The 19002-nt window shown below is 39.2% G+C and overlaps 3 protein-coding genes and 2 non-coding genes across 6 annotated transcripts; 2 read left to right on the top strand and 3 right to left on the bottom strand.

Moving 5' to 3' along the window:
• Nucleotides 1-3641: 3641 nt before the first annotated feature.
• LOC149734466 (integrator complex subunit 11-like) lies at nucleotides 3642-10393 on the top strand. Its single transcript, XM_089882013.1, has 11 exons — nucleotides 3642-3936; nucleotides 4557-4785; nucleotides 5207-5421; nucleotides 5825-5966; nucleotides 6258-6400; nucleotides 6965-7163; nucleotides 7602-7760; nucleotides 8352-8533; nucleotides 9052-9109; nucleotides 9454-9600; nucleotides 9913-10393. The coding sequence occupies exons 1-11, from the start codon at nucleotides 3734-3736 to the stop codon at nucleotides 10051-10053; spliced, it is 1818 nt and encodes a 605-aa protein (XP_089738139.1). The 5' UTR covers nucleotides 3642-3733; the 3' UTR covers nucleotides 10054-10393.
• A 350-nt stretch (nucleotides 10394-10743) lies between these two features.
• On the bottom strand, nucleotides 10744-14118 carry LOC149734465 (12S rRNA N(4)-cytidine methyltransferase METTL15-like). 2 transcript variants are annotated; one of them, XM_089882016.1, is made up of 7 exons: nucleotides 13746-14118; nucleotides 13038-13229; nucleotides 12562-12632; nucleotides 12092-12242; nucleotides 11303-11524; nucleotides 10854-11028; nucleotides 10744-10820 (listed from the first exon to the last, which is right to left on the bottom strand). In XM_089882016.1, the coding sequence occupies exons 1-6, from the start codon at nucleotides 14042-14044 to the stop codon at nucleotides 10899-10901; spliced, it is 1065 nt and encodes a 354-aa protein (XP_089738142.1). In that variant the 5' UTR covers nucleotides 14045-14118; the 3' UTR covers nucleotides 10744-10820; nucleotides 10854-10898. The 2 variants fall into 2 exon arrangements, with proteins under 2 accessions (XP_089738142.1, XP_089738141.1); XM_089882015.1 differs by having other exon boundaries at nucleotides 10759-11028.
• A 1190-nt stretch (nucleotides 14119-15308) lies between these two features.
• On the bottom strand, nucleotides 15309-18972 carry LOC149734462 (microfibril-associated glycoprotein 4-like). The gene is made up of 6 exons (XM_089881963.1): nucleotides 18608-18972; nucleotides 18165-18280; nucleotides 17687-17783; nucleotides 17277-17373; nucleotides 16941-17081; nucleotides 15309-15659 (listed from the first exon to the last, which is right to left on the bottom strand). Exons 1-6 carry the CDS (start codon nucleotides 18852-18854, stop codon nucleotides 15467-15469), a joined length of 891 nt encoding a protein of 296 aa, XP_089738089.1. The 5' UTR covers nucleotides 18855-18972; the 3' UTR covers nucleotides 15309-15466.
• Trnac-gca (transfer RNA cysteine (anticodon GCA)) lies at nucleotides 16287-16358 on the top strand. Its single transcript has one exon. It is a non-coding gene; the product is annotated as a tRNA-Cys (tRNA).
• On the bottom strand, nucleotides 16540-16611 carry Trnac-gca (transfer RNA cysteine (anticodon GCA)). Its single transcript has one exon. It is a non-coding gene; the product is annotated as a tRNA-Cys (tRNA).
• Nucleotides 18973-19002: the final 30 nt, after the last annotated feature.

Raw genomic sequence — 19002 nt, 5'->3', positions numbered from 1 at the left:
TTAAAGTTTAAGGTAGGCCTTGAGCATATTTCTTGTTTATATAAGAGTTTAATGTTTTGTATGCAATATTTCCAATCTAGAACACAAGTTATGTTTTGAATGCAATATTCTCATCCTAATGGTAGGTAAGTGAACTTGTCCTTGTATTGAGTAAAATCAGATGGTAAATGTAAATGGCAAATGCAATACCACAGCTCGGAAGTGGTTTCATGCAATAGGCACTGGCGTAAAGTTACGGGGTTGCAGGATTGCCTGGCAACCCTTTGATTTTCTCCATACTAATAATGCGTAAGGAATTACGTTCAACCAAACGAAGACGCTATTATTACTGCAAACAAACTTCGTTTACGTTCGTTAAAATATGTCAATACCGATGCGTCATTCACGACACAAATGCGTTCAACTGGTATTTAAACTCCTGTTTGCTAAATAATTCACGTGTGAATCGCTATTATGAAGTCAATAATCAACGTGTGAATTGCTATTATGAAGTCAATAATCAACGTGTGAATTGCTATTATGTCGTAATCAATTGCCAGGTTCAAACAACCGCTATTATGATGCAATGAATCCACATGTAAATCCCTACTAATTCGTAATAAATATGCTGCTTGGCTGAGGAAAACATTGTATATAAATATAAAGCAGTGTTGGAAACGATTTAGGCAGTTTATTTCCGCGATATTTCGTTCTAGAAACCTACTATTTCCGATGGACGGATCTTCGTTTGTAAGATAACCGCACACCCGTGTGGGCTTGACGAAAGGCGCATGCGACATAGCAACTGTGACGTTACTGGCGCAGCAATCGGATTTGACCGTTTCTCATTACACGGACTCGCCGAACCCGCGTAATTTTAATTTGTCTCATTCATCCCTAAGTATTTCTGAATACGTTTACGTTTGTATGAGCGTTTAAAAAGCACATATTTAAACGGTTGCAAACCGAAAACAAAGGGTGGCAAAGACTTCCTTTTTTTCTGGTTTTTGCAACCCTAACGTTTAGTAAAACTTTACGCCTATGGCAATAGGCATGAGCAATATACAATCTGTTAAGATGATTGCTTCTAAATTTTGAATCAGGTAATGTCCTATATATTATGATGTTATTGATAAATGTTATGTGTGCTGACCGAATGCCTCAATTAGGTTGTTACGTTACAGGTATGGCCGTATGGGTGCTTTCCATACCTGTACATAACTACCGATATCGATGTGTTCAATTCAACTTATTTCACATATTTCACAATATCAGTAAAGTGGTATCTAGTATGCTGCTGGCGTCGTGGCTTAGTTTAGGCGCCTGCATTGCAACCAAAGTGTGCCCGATAGCCAGGCAAGTAGATTATTGTAGATACGATTCAAAACATAGATTATTGTTGCTACCGCAGGCCAATGGAAGTGGTGAATTAAAACTTTTGGTTTGATTTACGGCTACGCATACATTAAGCCACCACGTGTGAATCCCTACTGTTTCGTAATAATTATGCTGCTTGGCTGAGGAAAACATCGTAAATATACAGCAGTGCTACTTCTGGAACATATTTAGGTTGTTTATTACCGCGCCTGTTGCCCTGTTTAATTGGCAAATTACTTTTATTTTCAACTTTGAGAAAGGCAGTACCAAGTTCATGCCCGCGGAAAAAATAGGTGTGCGTGCGGTTTTTAATTTCACTATTTAAAATGAGTTGTTCACGAGCCTTTAGTAGTTTAGTATGTAGGTGGTTTGAGAACGCTGCTTGAACCAAAAAGTGGTACGCGAGTAGATAAAGTTTGGTAACCACTGATTTAAATGCTGATAAACCGCGATTATTATGCATTTTAATTGGTGCAAATATAAGTGCGAGGAGCGACGCTATCAGTAAATTGGAACCAACACAAATTGTAATATATTATTATAAAGTATCGCCCCGGCAGAGCTTGGACAAAGGCCAAAAAACATCGTTTGATGACACCGCACGAGAACCAGAGTTTTATTACGTCACTTTTCACGAGAATAAATTCACAACGATTGCTTCGTTTGTTAAGTGTTGAATGTATGCTACCACATGCGTCTTCCTTTATTTCCTACGCCGGCGCAGAGCGTAAATTCACACGTTGATTATTGACTTCATAATAGCGATTCACACGTGAATTATTTAGCAAACAGGAGTTTAAATACCAGTTGAACCCATTTGTGTCGTGAATGACGCATCGGTATTGATATATTTTAACGAACGTAAACGAAGTTTCTTCGCAGTAATAATGCCGTCTTCGTTTGGTCGAACGTAATTCCTTACGCATTATTAGTATGGAGAAAATCAAAGGGTTGCCAGGCAATCCTGCAACCCCGTAACTTTACGCCAGTGCCTATTGCATGAAACCACTTCCGAGCTGTGGTATTGCATTTGCCATTTACATTTACCATCTGATTTTACTCAATACAAGGACAAGTTCACTTACCTACCATTAGGATGAGAATATTGCATTTAAAACATAACTTGTGTTCTAGATTGGAAATATTGCATACAAAACATTAAACTCTTATATAAACATGAAATATGCTCAAGGCCTACCTTAAACTTTAAAATAACACTAAATAAATGAATAACACGAAAAAACAAATATGCTCCAGGCCTACCTCCAACTTTAAAATACCACTAAACAACAAACATGCTCCAGGCTTACCTCCAACTTTAAAATAACACTAAACAACAAATATGCTCCAGGCCTACTTCCAACTTTAAACTAACACTAAACAATTTAATAACACGAAACAACAAATATGCTCCAGGCCTACCTCAAACTTTAAAATAACACCAATCAATTAAACGACACGAAACAACAAATATGCTCCAGGCCTACTTCCAACTTTGAAATAACACTAAACAATTTAATAACACTAAACAACAAATATGCTCCAGGCCTACCTCCAACTTTAAAATAACACTAAACAACAAATATGCTCCAGGCCTACTTCCAACTTTAAAATAACACGAAACAACAAATATGCTCCAGGCCTACTTCCAACTTTTAAATAACACTAAACAACAAATATGCTCCAGGCCTACTTCCAACTTTAAAATAACACTAAACAACAGATATGCTCCAGGCCTACTTCCAACTTTAAAATAACACGAAACAACAAATATGCTCCAGGCCTACCTCAAACTTTAAAATAACACGAAACAACAAATATGCTCCAGGCCTACCTCAAACTTTAAAATAACACTAAACAACAAATATGCTCCAGGCCTACCTCAAACTTTTAAATAACACTAAACAGTTAAATAAAATTGCGCAATAACATCGACACGCTCGACGACCTCATAGAAATATCTAACTACGTCATACTAAGGGGATTTTCGGAAAGCTTCCAGCCTGAGCGTTAAAGCATTAACCCTTTTTGTAAAGGCGCGGGAAATAAGCTGTGTCATTTAGTTTACATGAGTCAGCTAATCTAAACAAAATGTAAAATAAAAAAACAAACAAATTCAAGTACAAAATATAATTTTAAACTTACATTAGTAGCAATAAAATATTTAAAATAAATTTATTTTGAAAATATTTTAATTAAAAGATACGAAAAACTAAACTTACTGTATTTTTGTGACAGACTATAGATGCACAGTCATAATTACGTCAGCAGTTTCTATTTGACAGCAAGATCTTATAACACGTTTTTCGTGCGTTTACATTTCAATATTCTATTGTTGCTGCAATTTTTTACTCTTTCCAGCTGAAAAATACAGAAAATGCCTGAAATTAAATTGGTGCCGCTCGGCGCCGGGCAAGATGTCGGCAGAAGCTGTATTATTGTTACTTTGGGAGGAAAGAATATCATGTTAGATTGTGGTATGCATATGGGGTTCAACGACGAACGAAGGTTCCCATATTTTGATTATATTACTGGCGGCAAAGGAACACTGACAGAACATATTGATTGCGTAATCATCAGGTACATTCAGAATGTTAAACTGTGCAATAAAACTATTTCATGTAGCGTAACTTAACGCACGTGAACGCTGCGCTTTCGTAGTGTAATGGTAACGACGTTCGTTTTGAAACAAAGGATACCGGGTTCAAAACACGATGCTGCTACCACATGTTAGACATATGTTAATTGATCCAACTCAGTGTTGACATATATATCAAGTATTTTTATATAATGTGTTTATGTTATATATGTATGCACTTTGCAACACTTATTGCTGTTCACCAAGTTATAAAGTACAAGACACCGATGTTATGGCAAAAAGACCCCATCTGAAACATAACCTCCCTGTTATACTAACTGTTGTTGCCCCGCCATGCGAGGATAAATAAATTACATACGTGATAATTGTAAGCCGGCACAAGGTGTATGAAGAGAACACCCGTGTTATAATGACTGTTGTTGCCCGCCATGCAAGGATAGATAAGTTACATACGTGATAATTGTAAGCCGGCACAAGGTGTATGAAGAGAACACCCGTGTTATAATGACTGTTGTTGCCCCGCCATGCCAGGAAAAAAAGGTTCATACATTGATACATGGTAACTCGCAAGGATAAATAAGTTTACATTTTTACATCGCAGCCACTTCCATCTCGACCACTGTGGAGCTTTGCCATACATGTCCGAGATGAAAGGATACGACGGACCAATATACATGACCCACCCAACTAAAGCTATATGTCCCATATTACTGGAAGATTACCGGAAAATTACGGTGGATAGGAAAGGAGAAACCAACTTTTTTGACTCGAAGATGATCAAAGATTGCATGAAGAAAGTGATTCCAGTGAACCTTCACCAAACTATACATGTAAGTTGGAATTGAAGTGTTGTTCTAATGTTAGTGTTATTATATGAGTGAATGAGACCAGTGTTGTGGCCCTCGTGGGTCAGTGGTTGGATCCTTGCATTAGATACTGGATTCAATGCTTACTGATAGGTGTATGTGTCCGCAGGCAATACATTTAACTTACAAATGCTCTGACCCAGTGGTTACTAATGGGTTATAGCACCCTGGGTGTTGAGGGAATGGCCCAACTCTGGTCATAATAACACGGGTGTTTTGTTTCCTACACCTCGTGCCTGCTAATAAGTTACCCTGTATGTAACTTTGTAACTTTTGCAAGTGATCATATCTGTGGGGTGAATATAGGTGACAATTTGGACAACCCATACTAATGTATTAAACACACCCCCCTCCACACACATAACTTTTACCCACCCCCCTACAGGTTGATGACCAGCTTGAAATAAAAGCTTACTACGCTGGCCATGTCTTAGGAGCCGCCATGTTTCTGTTAAAAGTTGGCACGGACTCCGTTCTTTACACAGGGGATTATAACATGACTCCTGATCGCCACCTAGGGGCAGCATGGGTGGATAAATGTCGGCCCGATGTTCTGATTACCGAGTCAACTTATGCGACAACTATCAGGGATTCAAAAAGGTGAGTTGCAAGTTATGGGTTGAAAACAACTTTTCAAATCAAGTACCTACAAAGTTTGATACGTGGTTACCTGTAACCAAGTCGTAATTGGGCACGAGGTGCATGAAACAGAACACCCGTGTTATAACAACTGTCGTTGCCCCGTCATGCGAGGATAAATAAGTTACATACGTGGTAACTCCTAAGCGGGCACAAGGTGTATGAAACAGAACATCTGTGTTATAACGACTGTCGTTGCCCCGCCATGCGAGGATAAATAAGTTACATACGTGGTAGCTCCTAAGCGGGCATGAGGTGTATGAAACAGAATGCCCGTGTTATAACAACTGCAATTATCATTCAAGCAGTTCCAAATTAGGTTGTCTTGCTACCTGAATTTCTGATGTAACAATTCCCTCACCAGGTGTCGTGAGAGAGACTTCTTGAAGAAAGTCCACGAGCGAGTAGAAGATGGAGGGAAGGTGTTGATACCCGTGTTTGCGCTGGGGAGGGCTCAAGAACTTTGTATTTTGCTCGAGTCATATTGGGATAGGATGAATTTAAAGGTGATGGATTGTTTAAATTATTTATATGTGTAAAACTGGTGCAAAGTAAATATTCTATTCTATGTGAGGTCTTACAGTGGGTGCATAATGGGACCTGGGATTTAGGCGGGAGTTATCCCATTACCCCGACAGCCAATTAGTGACCACCGGGTTGAAGTAATGTATGTTGGGTGTCTTGCCCAAAGACACAGAAGCATATTTGTATTGAATATCCTTACTTGAACTACCATATTAGTAGATCTTCCAAATTTCCCAAAAATACTCTAAGTCTAACACTTACCCACACCCCAGGTCCCCATTTACTTCTCAGCTGGCCTTACCAACAAAGCTACAGAATATTACAAACTGTTTATAACATGGACCAATCAGAAGATCAAGGATACTTTCGTTGAAAGAAACATGTTCGATTTCAAACACATTAAAGAGTTTAACCGGTAAGTTATCTAGTGCTTAATAACCACTGGCCTGTGGAGGGCTTTTGGTAATATTAAACATAATATTTTTGCAAAATTTCTTAACACTTTGGTAAACTAGTTGTTAAAAATACTGAAACAACTTATGTAAAAACATATTAAATATTATTAATTTTGCAAAGTTTCTTAACATTTTTTTAAAAGTAGTTGTCAAAAGTCAAAGGTTAAAACTAAAAACAACTTATATAAACACCTGTGAAAAGTAGTGCAACCAATTCAAGGTCATTAGGCCCATATACCTTTAAATTTAAAAGGAATATATTACTTTAAAGTTAAGGTGTAACTGGTGTACCTCACCCATAAAAAGACCTCTAAAGTTTAGATAAATTTTAAATATAGAAATCTTCAGTAAAATCTATAACTTCACAAATCCTACATAGATAATCTTATTGTATGTACAAATACACTAAAAGTAATTGGCCAACCACAACCCACATTCCAGGTTCCCTGCAGTGCCTCACTATATAATAAAATTTATATATATTTCAATATATAAACCTTTGACTATAAATTTCACTTCCACAGATCCTACATAGACAACCCTGGCCCTATGGTGGTGTTTGCTACCCCTGGCATGTTGCATGGGGGATTATCACTTGAGATATTCAAACGCTGGTGCACGAATGAGAAGAACATGATAATCATGCCTGGTTATTGTGTAGCAGGGACTGTGGGAAACAAGATCTTGTCGGGGATGAGGAAAATTGAACTTAAGCCTGGACAGGTGGGTTGTTACAACATAATGGGCACTGTTTATATCAGCTGCAGCGTAGTGTTATTTTTGTTGCAGAAAAATGTTTGAAGTCGTATTTGGCGGGTAGGCTTACTAGTTTGCTACCTGCGATGTGGTTGGGTGCTTGCATTGTAACCGAAGCATACCAAGTTCAATGCTTGCCGTTACCATTGTGGGTAAAACACTTAACGTTAATTGCTCCAACCCAGCGGTCACTAATTGGTTATAGCACTCTGGGTGTTATAGGGTAATGGACCAACTCTGGCCTAAATCTCTTGGTGTGCCAGGACTTCACTCACATATACAATAAACAAGCACAAAGTGCTAACAAAACAAGCTAAAATTAGCTTAGGCCACTCTGATCATAGAAAATTATGAATAAAGAAGTTGTATACATTTATATACCCACCCCACCACCCCCATCCACAGATAGTGGAGATAAAGATGCAAGTGGAATACATGTCGTTCAGTGCGCACGCTGATGCCAAAGGTATCATGCAGTTGATACGGATGTGTGAACCGTCGAACGTAATGTTAGTGCATGGGGAAGCTGGGAAGATGGATTTCCTAAAATCAAAGATTAACCAGGTTATTATTTTATACTTTGTTGGATAATTTCTTAACTTCACTCGCCCCCATTTTTTCCTTTATTTTTTTCTCCCTGCTTTTTTCTTGCGCTCATTTTCTTTGCTATATTACAAGTAAAGGTTAAGGTTTTATGAAAAATATTTGAATAAAATTAACATTTTTTGTACCGAAGAAGCGTAAAAAGTCTGCATGACATCATTATTTATGGTGAACAAAACTGAATTAACAGAAAACTGGAACATGTTTGTCTGTGTTATACACAACATGCATTTATACACAAATTAGTTATTCTATATGGGTGAGGACGTGAGATCCTGCTGAGGCATGCCATGGGACCTGGGACTTAGGCCAGAGTTGGCTCATTTTCCCAACATTGTATATGCACATTCTATTCTATATGGGTGAGGTCCTACAGTGAAGCACGCCATGGGACCTGGGACTTAGGCCAGAGTTGGCCCATTATCCCAAGTTCCCAACACAAATTGATTAAATATCATTAAATTTTATAAGGTAATAAATTATACCTGGTAGCAACGGCAGCATAATTTCAAATTACTGTATTTTTTCCATATCTGTCATCTAATTGGTCAGGAGCTGCATCTACCTTGTTTCAAACCGGCCAATGGGGAGACAGTCGTCATAACAACCAACCCACCAATCACAGTGGACGCATCAACGAACCTTTTGCGGAAAAATCGTGAAATCTTAGGAACGTCCTATAACCCGAAGCGCGTTAAGACGTTGCATGGAGCTGTGCTTATGAAAGGAAATGAGTGAGTTGTTTATCCTTAGCAAAGTCTATATAGTAAGATGGTACGTATATATAGTAGGGTGGGGCAAGATGGTACACATATATATAGTAGGGTGGGGCAAGATGGTACACATATATATAGTAGGGTGGGGCAAGATGGTACAAATATATATAGTAGGGTGGGGCAAGATGGTACATACATATATAGTAGGGTGGGGCAAGATGGTACATACATATATATAGTAGGGTGGGGCAAGATGATACATACATATATATATATAGTAGGGTGGGGCAAGATGGTCCATGTTTTCGTTCTGTTTTATCGTCCAATTTGGTCGTAAACAAAGAATAATTACAGAATTCTAAAACCGTATTCTCACAAGTCTAAAAAACGGTTGTTAATTGTTAAAAACCGGATTAAGAAATGGGGTATTCTGTGCTAACGGTATGCACCTTACCCCACAGTACTATATATATGTATCACACACTAACAGTATTGTATGTATGTATCACACACTAACTAACCCCCTCCACCACCAGGATAAAGGTCGTTGACGGGGAGGAAGCCGTGGAAGAATTGCAACTCAAGAAACATGAGGTGGGTGATGTCATAATCATCATTATGTGCTCAACAATACATTCACGATTATCTGGTCCAAAACTTTTTGCAAGTATAAAAAAGTCTTGCCGAATGGCATATAAAACGTTGGAATAAAATTAACGGTTTTATAATAGAGGAATTTAACAGCCATGCTTTTATTTGATATTTTTTCTCAAGTAGTTTTTACCCATAGCGTGTTTTAACAAATGTCGTTTTGCTTCCAATTTCCTTCTCTTCGTTGTTTAATTTAATTTGATCTTTTTGAAAATAAATAAAATATACAAATATATACACCATTAATATATTTATATATAACTCACCGTGTCATGTACCCCCTCCAGGTTCGTTTCACATCAACTATTCACATGCCGACCTCCCAACCCCAACCCACATCGTCATCCATGGAGCAGCTTCATGATCATCTAAAGAAGACCCTTCGTACGCATAACGTGAGCGCAACATCTGACGGGAATCTTCTTATTGATTCGGTGAGTGCAACACATATATGGGCGAGGTCTTCGTAGGGAACGCAGACTGAATTCATTAAATTAAAAACGCAGTTGCGATTTCTGGGTCTTTTTAGAATAGTTAGTGTGTCAATCAAGGTATCAAAGCTTGTGAAAAGGAAGGTTATGCAAATGTAAGTACCACCTTAGTTTGGGTATTGGGGTAATTGGCAAAATTCCAAGTCCTCTTGGAAGAGAATAGAAAACAACTGTAAGCATAAGGTAAACAGCCATGCTATAACTCGACAGTGAGCATGAGGTGTATAACTTGTATTAACACAACAATCCCCCCAGATTCTCCTTAAAGCCCAACCCTCGCCCACTGACGAATCGTCCCATCTTGACGTGCTTGTATCTTGGTCTATACAAGATGAGGAACTCGGTAGCTACATCACTGATCTTCTTCGAACCGGACTCCCAGCTCGTGCTCAGTAATCAGAAACCATGGATGCCACATAATACTCTTGAATATAAATGTCCAATTTTTGCTCACTTTGTCTAATTTTGCCCAATTTTTTTGAATCCCAGGCACTCAGAAATTTGTTTTCCTAATTTTCAATCAGCGCGCCTGGTAATTTTAGGAGACCACACCATTTTTTCTCTAAAACATTTTCAACAAAAAAAAGTTTTTTTCGTTGGAAATCATTTCCAAGTAAATAACGAAGTTTCATAGAAATCATATTTCTATTTTCTTTTTATAAAATCATTGGAGATTTTCTGCTTTTTGTTGTAAAATTTCTGTTTAAAGTGAATAAAATTTCTGATATTTCAGAAACATTTTGTATTGTAGCGGCTTATGGAGTATGCTGCAGTAACAAATTGTAACAGATAATCAGATAAAAAATAAAACAACTCAAAACTTCACATTTTACACAAATGGTAAAGACAAATCGCCTTTTTGAATTTAAATTCAGAACACCTGTGTTATAATGACTGTCAAATCATCTTTTTGAATTTAAATTCATCATATAAAAGTCAGATAAACTGTTTTCATAGGTGCCAAGGTAATTATGTATGCTGTTTGTGCAATATCAAATTGTCTTCATACCTACGGAGCAGCATATAATTATTTGTTTTTTTATCAGGATTTGGCTTTTTGAATTTAAATTCATCCTATAAAAGCTGCTGTTTGTGCAATATCAAATTGCCCCTTTACCTAGCAGCATATAATAACAGCATAAAATAAGTCTCTTTATCTGGATCTCTGCCTAGGTTCCACATCACTATACCTCAACCACAGTAAGTACCAGCCTTGGGCCTTGAACCTCATACCCCCCACACTAACCATCTCTGCACCTCGTAGCAATCCTTAGTTTCGCCGAACGTGATCTCGGGTTTTGTTCAATTTCTTCACCACTAGGGAGCAGCAGAGATTGCTCTCGTTTCCAATATCGTCGCTCAGTTTTGGATCTGATCAAAAATAGTGTTGCCATTCATAAAATACAGTATTTAGAATAAGCACAGTGTTGTTATTTTTAAAATACAACAATGCCAGTCAAAAAATACAGTTAGTTAAAAAACAAACAAAAAACGCATGGCTGTTGAATCCAACATATGGTGAACTAATGATGAGTTGTTGTACATTTAACTCTGCAATTCCGCGAACTCACATTTTTAACTGTGTAAGTGGATTTACTCCACTACGCAAGGCAAATAAGTCTCATTCATAAATAAATAAATATACCTCTTCCCGACTCCCATCTTAACATTAAAAGGTTTGGAAATCTCAATTTGTTTCAACATTCTCTTCACGACACGATCCTCCAACGAGTGAAAAGTGATGACACCCATCTTGCCCTCGTCCATTAAATATTTCTCCGATGTTTTAATCCCGTGACAAATCTCATTTAACTCATCGTTCACGAAAATACGAATCGCCATGAAGGTTTTAGTGGCGATGTGACATCTGGGGGGGGGGATAATCTTTCTTGTTAACAAGTTAGATATATTCCAACCCAGTGGTCTTGTATTCGTTCAATTGCTGTTAAGTGGCTTGCCTCAGTTTAGCACCTTGTTCTCACTTTTATAAGGGTTTTAGTGGTTACGTGACATCTTGGTGGTGATAGCAAATAGAAGTGTTGTCACTTATTTGAAACCACTTGCAAGTTCTATTCTATATGAGTGAGATCTTAGTCTGTATTAGAGGATGTAGAATTTATGCTAGAAAAGAATTACAACGTATGTAACTTTTATGGTAATGGTTTATGCGTATGGGTGAAAATTTAAAAAACCCATTAGTGACCACTGGGTTGGAGCAATTTCTGTTAAGTTTATTGTCCAAGACACATACGCCCACAATGGTAGCATACAATCTATGTAACTTTTCAACATTTCACTGCAAGCCAATCATCACATCATACAAACGACCCATCTCCCACCAATTAAATCCAACATAAGGATTAATATAAACATTAAACATGCACGCATAATGGTAGCAGCTACGTGCCTTGAACATGGCAGCCCCTTCACCTACCTTCTACCAAGCGAATCTACCCTGAAAACATCCGATGTTTGCGAGAACGCCATCGATACAACGCGAGCCAACTCGAGTGTCGTCGATATCGGCCGATTCTCGATGATTGAAGACGAGATGTTTCGAGCGTTTCGTTCGTCACCATATTTATCTAATAGATGAAAAAATGTAACTTAACTTATTTATCCTCACTGGGCGGAGCAACAGTCGTTATACCACGGGTGTTCTGTTTCATACACCTCGTGCCAGATTACGAGTTACTACGTATGTAACTTATTTATCCTCGCATGGCGGGCAACGACAGTTTTTATAACACGGGTGTTCTGTTTCATACACCCCGTACTCGCTTACAAGTTACCACGTATGTAACTTATTTATCCTCGCATGGCGGGCAACGACAATCGTTATAACACAGGTGTTCTGTTACATACACCTCGTGCTTGTTTACAAGTTACCACGTATTTACTCACAAATAATTTCTGTCAGTTCCTCTTCATTCAAATTGTTGACGACATCCGCTGCTGTGATTTGACCTTCTGACCTAAGAGGTAAACACACGTTACACATATGGTCAGATACAGAGTTCAAGTTAAATGCTTCAACATTTACAAACCATTGCTTCAACCCAACGGTTACTAATAGCTTCGTTGCAGGAAACCCATCAAAATGGCAATAGTTTAAGGGTTACTGGTTAATCTAAGACATAGAGGTAGATTCTTCAGTAGTGCCACCCGTTATTTTAACTGGTTTTGTATTTTAATTGCATCTTAATTTCATTATGGTCGATTTTATTGCAACGTTTTCGCCCAACGAGCTGCGCCAAACTATGTTGTGCCATGGTCCTTGGGATGATCCCCATAGTGCGTTTAATTGGGCACGGAAGCAATTATTAAACCACCAGCCTCCAGAAAGCCCGTTCATTGAAAAATTAAACAAAACGTCCCACCTGTTCCCATCCATTCTCATGTCCAGAGGGCCGTCCCTAACCAGAGAAAACCCTCGTTCCGGTTGATCGAACTGCATGGATGAGCAACCGGCATCTAGCAGCACGGCGTTTAGCGAGTTTTCCACGATACCATGGTCTGATAAAAGTTTGTCAAGTTCGGAAAATTTTCCGAGTAATGGGATGATGCGTCCTCTGTTGGATGATTGTATGTAACTTATTTATCCTCTTATGGCGGGGCAACAACAGTCGTTATAACACGGATGTTCTGTTTCATACACCTTGTGTCTGCTTACAAGTTACCACGTATGTAACTTATTTATCCTCACATGGCGGGGCAACGACAGTCGTTATAACACGGGTGTTCTGTTTCATACACCCGTGCCCAGCTTACAAGTTACCACGTATGTAACTTATTTATCCTCGCATGGCAGGCAACGACAGTCGTTATAACACGAGTTTCCTGTTTCATACACCTCAGGCTCGCTTACAAGTTACCACGTATGTAACTTTGTAGGTGATTACTTTATCGATTTTTCAATTGATTCTTAAATACAGGTGTAAACGAAATAGCGAAACTCACCCGGACAACCCATTAGTGACCACCGGGTTGGAGTAATTACTGTAAAGTGTCTTACACAAGAACACATATACCCACAATGGTAGCAGTGTAGAGCCTTAAACCCAGGAATACACAACATACATACTTACTTAAATTTCTTTGACAAATCTTGTGCAATCTCAAACGCTTTTTTGTCTCTATCGAGCGCAATAACTTTACAATGTTTGTAATTTTCCATGAGGAACTTTGTGTGACCTCCAGCACCAAACGTCATATCGATAATTACGTCACCACGTTTAATATTAAGCCCACTAACAAGTTCCTCAGCCATAACAGGAATATGCAAAGCTGTTTCTTTTGAATTTGGCCGAGATTTTCCGTACATACGGAACAATTTTGTGCACGGTTCAAAATTTGAACGAATTACTCGAGCAAAAATCGGTCTCATTTCTGTATACTAGATTCACCCTACAGAAAATTTTGTTTAAAGCGCCAACTTTGTTAAAAAGGGTCCTACTAAAACACGCCCGGCGGGGCCCGGTGGGGCCCGGTGGAAAAAAATATACTAAAACACGCCCGGTGCGGGGCCCGGTGGGGCCCGGTGGGACCCGGTGAGGACCCGGTGTTACGAGTCATACTAAAACACGCCCGGTGGGGGGCCCGGTGAGTATTTCTTGAAACGGGAGCTTTCCCTATGCAAAAGCCACCAAAATGCGTGTGTGAAACAGAACTTGTGAAAAAATTGGAAGATATTGTCTGTCTTCAAGGCATAAAGATGGCAATTTTCGGTGATAGAAGTAACATTCTTGCTTCGCACGTCATCGCTGAAACAAAATGTGCATAGGAAATAAAACATGATGATGAAAATGGACACGTAATTCGCAAGTCCTTTAATTATCGCTCTGCTAAAACGGAAACAAACGTGGGATCGCGCTACTGAGGGCTTGTCCGAATACGTAAAAGCCTAACACGCTAACTAAAAGACACATCGTGTCTAATATTTACATTTTTCGTTTTAAAAGTTACATTGTTCGTCTTTTAAAGTTTTTAATAATAAAACTTCGATCAAGTATAAGTGTATGTAGGCTATAGTACTGTGGCCTAAGGTAGGACACTTATAGCACATATAGTAGGGTGGGGTAAGATGGGACACCGTTTCATTCTGTTTCTCGTCCCATTTGGTAGTAAGCAAAGAACATTCAAAGAATTATAAAACTATATTCTTACGACTCCCATAGAACGTTGTTAATTGTTTAAAACACGAACAGAAAATTTGGATCTTATGTGCTAAAGGTGTCCCGTCTCCCCCTAAAGGTGTCCCGTCTCCCCCCAGTTTATTATGTAAGTGTACAACGAAACAAACTTCGTACATCCATAATCAAAGTTAATTTTCAAAAAACTCAACTCGGGGGTCTCATTAGGCTAAAAATCTGAATACACGCATCACATTTTGGTGGATCTTGAATAGGGAAAGCTCCCTTTTCAAGAAATACTCACCGGGCCCCCCACCGGGCGTGTTTTAGTATGACTCGTAACACCGGGTCCTCACCGGGCCCCACCGGACCCAACCGGGCCCCGCACCGGGCGTGTTTTAGTATATTTTTTTCCACCGGGCCCCACCGGGCCCCGCCGGGCGTGTTTTAGTAGGACCGGTTAAAAATATATTAAAAAAATCGCGTTTTAACCTAGGGAGATTCCCTTTTTGAACACTGTTTAGAGTTATTTTTTAAATTTTATTACGGGGGCGAAAGAGTAACTTTTCGAAGATATACAAAGCATTAATGCATTTTTAAGTATTTTAGCAATATATTTATGTTATATCATAGAACAATAATACAGTTTACCATAGTAACATACTGTACAACGTATTTTAATTGCATCTTAATTTCATCATGGTCGATTTTATTGCAACGTTTTCGCCCAACCAGCTGCGCCAAACTATGTTGTGCCATGGTCCTTGGGATGATCCCCATAGTGCGTTTAATTGGGCACGGAAGCAATTATTAAACCACCAGCCTCCAGAAGGCCCGTTTTGGTTCGACGCGCAATTGCCTTTGTTATTTCTGAAAAATAGAAATATGTTTTTATGCAACAAAACACCGCCCGATAAGGGACTTGAACCCTTGACCGTTGGATTAAAAGTCCAACGCTCTACCGGCTGAGCTAACCGGGCTAGCGGTGATAACAGCATCTATTGCTGTTTTAAATATAATCGATTGAAATTGCTCATAACTGCGTGCGGTCTGAATCTCAGACTGGCCGTTTATTTAAGCTTGGTGAGTGTAAAAGACGATACTAGATATGTAGTGAAATCCACGGCCTACTACGGATTGTTTTACAAAATAGCGAGGTAAGATGGAACACTTTGGGCACATAGTATCCAAATATCCTGATCATTATTTAAACAATTAACAACGGTCTATACGAGTCGTGAGGATACGATTTTTTTAATTTTTTATATGTTCTTTGTTTACTACCAAATGGAACGAGAAAATAGAATGAAAAGATGTCCCATCTTCTTCCACACCCTTCTTTATGTGCAGTTCTTTACAAAGACACCTCCGGCAGTAAGGTGTAGCGCTGTGTAACTACTTGTGGAAAGTAGAACTGAAATAACCTACGGCAATTATGATAATTAGTCATTGGGTAACAAAGAACAATGCAAGAAACACAATAGAGTTGTATGTGTAGGGGGTATAGCTCAGTGGTAGAGCATTCGACTGCAGATCGAGAGGTCCCTGGTTCAAATCCGGGTGCCCCCTGTTTTAATATTTCTGACGATTTTATACTAAGAAAAACTTGGATTTATGGTGGAAAATACTTTCATTCTGTTTTATTGTCCTGTTTGGTAATAAACAAATTTCACCAACCAAAGAGCATACGTAATGTATGTGAGAACCACATTTTCCTTCGTAAAATATTGTAAATCAGAAATATTAAAAGAGGGGGCACCCGGATTTGAACCAGGGACCTCTCGATCTGCAGTCGAATGCTCTACCACTGAGCTATACCCCCTACACAAAAACCTCTATTGTGTTTCTTGCATTGTTCTGTGTTACCTAATGACTAATTATCATAATTGCCGTAGGGTATTCCAGTTCTACGTTTCCACGAGTATAATTGTGAAGCGCTACACGTCGCTACCAGGCATATTTACCCACAAAGTAACATACATGGTAACTCGTAAGCTGGCACGAGGTGTTAAACCCGTGTGATAACGACTGTCGTTTTCCGGTCACGCGAGGATAAATTTAGTTACATTCATTCATTTATTCATAATGTAAGTAATCTTTCATCGGCCTATCTAGTATAAAAAACGTTGTGTAAACGTAATCCCATGTCACCTGTCATTGTCCCTATCGATGGTTGAGAACGCCATGTTATCATGTCCCTCATCGTCACGTGACAAACTATCTCCAGCCGTTCCACTATATCCGCCCACGTGGAGGCGGTAGAGGTCTCCTTCCGCTTCAACGGAGAATGAGCTACAAATATGACGTCATTAATTCTACGTCATAGGGTATCAGGAAATAAGGTTATAACTAAGCGGATGTAACTTTTTTATCCTCACATGGCGGGGCAACGACAGTCGTTATAACACTGGTTTGTTTCAAAGCATACACCTCGTGCCCCCTTACGATTTACTTGTCATAGTTAGGGAAATACCCTGATGACGTCACCTGTACTCGGCGAAAGCATGGTCGTCATGAAAACTCCATAGATCAACCCGTAGTTTGCAACCTTTCATGTACGTCATGCAGTGTATCTTCTCAAGCCCTGGAACAAATATATTTAACCGAATCTCACCTCTCTAAAAGAGCGTGGGTAATTGTTTAAAATACGCTTAGGAAATATGGGATATCATCTGCTAAAGGTTTTCATTTCACCCTAGCCTAATATAATTAATAAATTAAGAAATGGCGCCCTCCAGTTTCAAGGTAATGCGATAATTCGTCATATAACTCATCAAAACCGTCTACTAATGGTACAAGCGCTGCAAAACCATCCGCCTCCAGTTTCAGGAGAAGCGATGACGGTGTCCAGGCCTGTTATAGAGGGCGCCATGAATTTAGGCGATTCGCAAACCCACCGATCCAGAATTCGGTTGTTATATTCCCGAACCCGATCTTGTAGTCATGCCAACCACGTTGGAAGTTAACGCTACCGTCGAAACGCCGCTGGAAAACCTGGAATAAAGGTGATGTGAGTGGACGTCATTTATTTATTCTTGTGTCTGATTACGGGTTACCACGTGTGTAGCTTATTTATCCTTGCATTGCGGGAAAATGACAGTCGTTATAACACGGGTGTTCTGTTTCATACACCTTGTACCTGCTTACAAGTTACCACGTGTGTAACTTTGTGGTTGATTGTTTTTTTGTATGGCTGACAATAGACAACCCATTAGTGACCACTCGGTTGGAGCAATTATAGCTTAGTCTTGCCCAAAGGCACATACGCCCACAATGGTGATGCACTGAGACTTGAACTGTACATACTCGGATTACAAAATGTTTCGTCCACGGTTCTCAACATAAAATATTATTGGTGACGTAGCAATGACGTACCGTCCATCCACCGTCGCAATACGTCATTTCCCCTGACCTCAGCTTAATGTAGCCTGATTGTGACGTCATATGGCAAGTTTCAGGGAGCAACAACAACGTCATCTTGTTTTCGAGTTCTGGAAAAAAGATTTTTTTAAAAAATCACCAAGTTATATAAACGTTAGCTCGTAAGCAGGCACAAGGTAGAACGACTGTCGTTGCCCCGCCATGCGAGGATAAATAAGTTACATACATTCGAAACAGAACACTCGAGTTATGCAGACTTTCGTTGCCCCGCCATGTGGAATAAATAAGTTACATAATACATACATTCGAAATAGAACACCCGTGTTTAACGACTGTAGTTTTCCAGCCACGCGAGGATAAATGAGTAATATTCGTTCGAAACAGAACACCCGTGTTATAACGACGTAGCGCCAACAAGAATTCTTTGAAATAATCACCTGACAATCGGTCGGTCACTTTATCCTCGAAAGTTTCTTTCTTAGTTACTACTGCATTTCTGCCAGGTCGCCCTGGATAACCTCTTGGCCCCATGCGACCAGGGAGCCCCCTGGCACCTTGGGGGCCAACTGGTCCCACCATGTGCACGAAAGATTGTTTGTTTTCGTCACAAACGTACCGGCATTGTTGGCATTCGGAAATATCAAATAACATTATGACGACACAAAGAGATAATAATGCAAGCATTGTTACGCAATGTTCTAGAACTTAAACTTTCTAGAAAACTAAAATTCCAATAAAGCTTTTTATTTAAACGATAAAATATGTTCGAATACCGCTAATCTGTAGCACTGCCAACTTAATTAAAAACATTTCAAAACTCTGCTAAAAAAGC

Source organism: Ciona robusta, chromosome 7 (genome assembly GCF_009617815.1).
Source record: "Ciona robusta chromosome 7, ASM961781v2".
NCBI classification, from domain to species: Eukaryota; Metazoa; Chordata; class Ascidiacea; order Phlebobranchia; family Cionidae; genus Ciona; species Ciona robusta.
This window is presented reverse-complemented; position numbering and strand designations above follow the sequence as displayed.